Raw genomic sequence first — 5,198 nt, forward strand, 5'->3', positions numbered from 1 at the left:
AATACATTACTTTGTTCTGAAGAACACAGAGAAAGATATGCGTATAACCAAACAGATCTCAGCCCCCATTGACTACCATAGTAGGAAAATTACTTTATCTTTTTTTTTGTGTGTAAGACATTTTGAAGAATGTAGGACAGCAAACAGTTCTGGGGCACTTTCGACTATTGTAATTTTTCCTACTATGGTAGCCAATGGGTATTGAGATCTGTTTGGTTATCTGTTTGGAACATTCTTCCAAATATTTTTCTCTGTGTTCATCAGAACAAAGACATTTATACACATTTGGAACAAATCGAAGGTTATTTAATGATGACAGAAGTTTCATTTTTGGGTGAAGTAAACATCTCCCTCAGATTGTAAAGTCATACTTGTGTGTACATCACCAATCCAAACATAATTGATTATGAACTAAAAATACTTTATAGTCTAATTTGTGGAAGGTGGGGAGGGGTGATAGACAGCAAGCAATTCACATCTTTTTATTTGACTCCTCCTATAAGCCACCTGTGGTGGTAGGTTTGTTCAAGCGGACAAAGAACAGGGAGGGGCTTGGACTCCACGCAGCCAATAATAAGACAGAGAGGGATTATCATGGAAAACACAGCGCACTTTGAGCTCAGTTAAAAACAAAGCTCAGAGAGGAACACAGAAGTTGTTATAGCAGGATTGCACAGCTTACTAAAACAATACTGAAGATTTGGAATCATGGCAGTTACGAATTTCCACTACATTACCCGGATGAGCAGTGGCTTCAAAGTATACATCTTAGAGGGTAAATATTACCGTTTTATCTTCCAATCTAAACTATAAAGTTAAGGCCGGGTGACATCTGCATTCCACAATGCATTTTGTGCATTTAATAATAAGCTATTATTAGATTTAATTTAAAAATAATAAAAGGCAAAATGTGGTGTAGAAATCCTAAAGAATTTCATAGTCACCTTGTGTGTTAATTAGTGATGTAAGTTCCATACATTTTATTAAAATTATTCACATTGTTTATTCATTTTTTTAAATTGTAAACATCTTAAATGTCTAAAACAATAATAAGTGCCTCCAAAAATTACACCTGTTGGTAAAAACTTAGGATGTGTCATAATATGTAATGCTTTGGTATTTTGAACATTAAGTTGAATTGAAGACATAGTAAATTGTTGGACTGCAAATAAAAGAAAGCTGAACAGATGTGGGGTTATTTTGTCTTCTAAACCCCTAGAATAATATCCTTCCCCGAGGCATTAAAAATCAGTCTTGAGTCAAGGTTTAAGGTGTGGTTTACACCCAATCCCCCATCCACTGTCATGCAGAGTCAACTTGTCACAGTCCACTGCTTTGGATATCTGTTGAGTGTGTGCATGTGTGCAAAGGGTTCTGCCAACAATGGCCCCTCATCATCCGGGCCACCTGAAAAAAGTAATCCGCTTGAAGTCCGATAGCATCTCATATCGCTAAACATGCTTCAGTGCTGTTAGTCCACCATTAAACCAAAACAGGCCTTTACTGGTCAAATATGTGGAGTAGTTGATGTCCATTGGCCATGATCTGGTTTGGTGGTCTACATTTAGTCGAATGAATGGTCTATAGTGATGGTATGTTTTCTACTATGTCCACATACATTGTGGTAATGACTCAAGAGTGGTGCAATTTACTATGAGTGTTCAAAATCAGTAGTGCTTTTCCAGAATGAATCAAGAGGATGTTGTGAAATCATAAGAACAAGGATAAGGAGTTCATTTTCAAAGTCAATATTACAATCATTTTGTTGAATCTTTATTCAAATTGAGGCCTTATAAAAAGGTAAAATGCAAAGACAAAGAAAGTCTCAATTTATATATTATGATTCATTAGAGTCATATGATTCAATTACTTTTCATATATAGTGTTGGATTGGGATTATACACAGGCATAATTTATTCATACCAAACCATAGTTCAACAATTCCCTAAATCAAATATTTTGTGTCTTTACTGTATAATTTTGCATGTGTACCATTTTTCATTAGGTCACCAAAATCTAGCATAAATTACATGCAAGGTCCTAATGCAAAAATGTATTTTAGGATAGGCAGTGTACTGTGACTGTAATAACAAGACCCTTGCCTTACACAGTTAAGGATATTAGCATATGACTCGTAATGTGTATTTCAGTTTGGAATAGTCTGTTACTATTGTCGTGTTGGGTAAACATGCAGTGAGTCAACTCACATGCCTTAACCCACAAAGCCTGTTTCCCCCCTCCCCCAAAGCGGTATGAACAACAAGCCAATGATATCTTTATATGATCATCAATGTCGTTTTTTTGGCTTGTTGTATGTTTTCCAACATTTGAATGACATTTACCGTTAACAGTGAATCAGCTGGGTAGTTCTACAGTAATTCCCACAGAGCCAGTTTATCCCGCTTTGCCACTTAACGGAGTTTACATTTAACGGTGGCTCGACCACGTTTTTTCCCACAATTAAGATACACCAGCAATGATGAAATTCTCAAGATTAACTCACTTGTTTACCTGTTTGCCACACCTTTCTCACAAGCAAAAGAATAAACGACTGTCACAGACCGTGTGAGCGCCCTGTGGCAATATCATTCATAATATCATTTCTTTTAAACAGGTCAACCCAACCTGAGAAGCGAAGACAGATTTCGCCACATGACAAGTGACAGGGTGCGGATGCGTCCCGCGCATCCTCTAAAGCGCAAACACAGTTCTGAGAGAGGGTACACTTTGGAAGAGAGGTATTTTTATTACCAACAATCTCAATCCAATGTCAAATAAACGTAATTTATATTACAGTAGCTCACCGAACAGAAAAAAACACACTTTTTTACTTTCTGTTTTAGAAGGGAGAGGGCCCTTAGCAAGAGCCTGGCCAACAGCGTTCGCAGATCTTCTGGGTTCAGTATTCCAGAAAGCCCAACATCCACATGGAGCCCCACAGCCAGTCCAACTCACCTGATCCCCAGCCCAGTGTACTCCACCCCAGTCATGGATGAGCCTCTGGCCCTGATCAAGAAGCCACGCCTAGAACCAGAGAAAACAGAGTGCCAGAGCAAAGCTACGACAGTCAGACAAATACAGGTGATTATTTCCACTGGCACAGAAGTGTGCTTTATTTGAGAGCATGTGAGATATCATATATGTGATGCACAATATAATATTTAATATATCATAAATATTTAATAAATGTCATTCATTTTATTTTATCAAATAATATTTAATTAGAAGCTATTGTAATTATTCATAATAACGTTGTTGGTTATTAGTAATATTATGATCAGTATTATTAAATACATACATAAATAAATAACTGTGAGACAACAATGCTTGACATTGGCCAGACAATATTCCCGCTGAAGTCCCAGTCTATCCACAATCAAAGTTAGATCAACATTTCAAAACATAATAAACTGAAAAATTTGTGCCTGTTGCATCCCATCGCCTGCTCTTTCAGCGGTACGTGCCGACCGAAAATGTTGTATTACACCATCCATCTCTCAGAGACTAACCTAAGGCCACAGTAGCATTGATCCCCACTATCCGTGAGGCACAACAGAATGCGGGAAGGCACTTTTTTGTTTTGAGAGAGTGGCTCTTTGGTGTGCGGACAGGTCTCTGCCTGTCTCAGATATGCAATCCAGCCGGATTCAAGGAGAAAATGTGAGCAATGGGTGGAGGAATGTTGTCAACAAGTCTCAACGCACCGGCACTGTTGTTGACATGATAGTTGCATCAGTGTAAAACCCCTCATAAACTATTAGTGTTTATGTGTCTTGTTTTATTCATTAAAAATGTATATAACTCAAGTGTACTGTAGATCTTTCATGTGAGTTAACTGTATGAGATTTACTAACATTCAGTGTTTCTTTACAGGTACGACCTTCTGTTATCACATGCGTGTCTTCGGCAACAAGGTCTACAAAAAAACCTGGAGACTGCGATCATGCTACAAGTAAGTTAAACGCTGTGGAGTGAAATAACTAGTTACTCTTGCTTAAACAAGTCCGTGCAGACATCTTTCGATCCCGATGAAAGTTACATGTGTCATTATCTGACTCAGTCTCCTTACTTGTCTCTATAGTTGTTAGCCAGCACAGTTATGACCACGTTGAAGAGCACTTCCAGAGAAGTCTTGGCTTGAACTACCACAGAGCTTCCTCCATCAGCGTGTCTGTAGACGACCACTTTGCCAAGGCGCTGGGCGATAAATGGCTCCAGCTCAAAGCTTCGTCTTCCTCATGCAACTCGTCCTCTTCTTCACTGTCTTCTTCATCTCCACCCAGCAGTCCAACCTACATCCACTCGCCAGGCTACGCCCAGAGCCCCAAGACAACCTGCAAAAGAGACCATTAGCCCTACCACACCCAACCTGTGGTCTGATAAATGAAGAAAAGAGGAAAGATGTAGATATGACAGAACGGACTTGTGTTCAAAAGGCATGTTGTGTAGCTTTTTAAGCTTTCTACTGTAAAAAACAAACAAAGGGAGAGAGACGATTGTAAACAGGATCTGGACAGTTCCTGTCAGTGTAGATGTCTTGATTTTTACATGAGGCTATTCAATGCTTCAGACTTTCAGAAAATCTGATCATTTCATGTAACAAAGCATTGTTGGAAGTGGCTTTCATTTTTGTTGGTTGTGTGGGTGCTGTTGGTTTTTATTCGTTGACTGTGATTGCACTGAATTTGAATTACATTTCACATGTCTGCTTCAACCTTTATTCTGATACTGTATGTATATTTATAATAGACAGTGTACCAAGATCATATGACCCAAAAAGAATTACTAGGTCGGAAAGTTTCATGTTTTTATAGCAAACAAATGCTTAACACAAGGTGAGGAAACACTGTTGTTCATTTCAAACCCTGTTTAGATTTCAAGTTGTATTATAGGCCAACTTTTGTAAATATTTGTAATAAAAGCATTTTTTTAAACATATTTGATGTACAATTTTTTCATTTGTTAAATATATATATATATATATATTTTGAAAATCAATACGGAGATGAACCCTGTATTAATATACAATCCTAGTCTTATTGTGAATGGTCATTAGCGTGCTTTATTCTACAGAATATCTGAACACAGAAAAAAATTTATTCGTAATCTTTACACAAAACAAACTTGCTCTGCCTATAGACAAGGTTCAGCGGCAACAACATAAGCAAACGTAATAGACCAAACTTTTTCAGAATCAA

General features: G+C 37.7%; 1 protein-coding gene across 1 annotated transcript; it reads left to right on the top strand.

The window, feature by feature from the left end:
- The first annotated feature begins 601 nt into the window (after positions 1–601).
- vgll4l (vestigial like 4 like) lies at positions 602–4,931 on the top strand. The gene is made up of 5 exons (XM_079466937.1): positions 602–775; positions 2,615–2,738; positions 2,844–3,081; positions 3,874–3,952; positions 4,082–4,931. Exons 1-5 carry the CDS (start codon positions 709–711, stop codon positions 4,351–4,353), a joined length of 780 nt encoding a protein of 259 aa, XP_079323063.1. The 5' UTR covers positions 602–708; the 3' UTR covers positions 4,354–4,931.
- The last annotated feature ends 267 nt before the right edge of the window (positions 4,932–5,198 follow it).

Source organism: Barbatula barbatula (genome assembly GCF_947034865.1).
Source record: "Barbatula barbatula genome assembly, chromosome: 11".
In the NCBI taxonomy this organism is placed as follows: domain Eukaryota; kingdom Metazoa; phylum Chordata; class Actinopteri; order Cypriniformes; family Nemacheilidae; genus Barbatula; species Barbatula barbatula.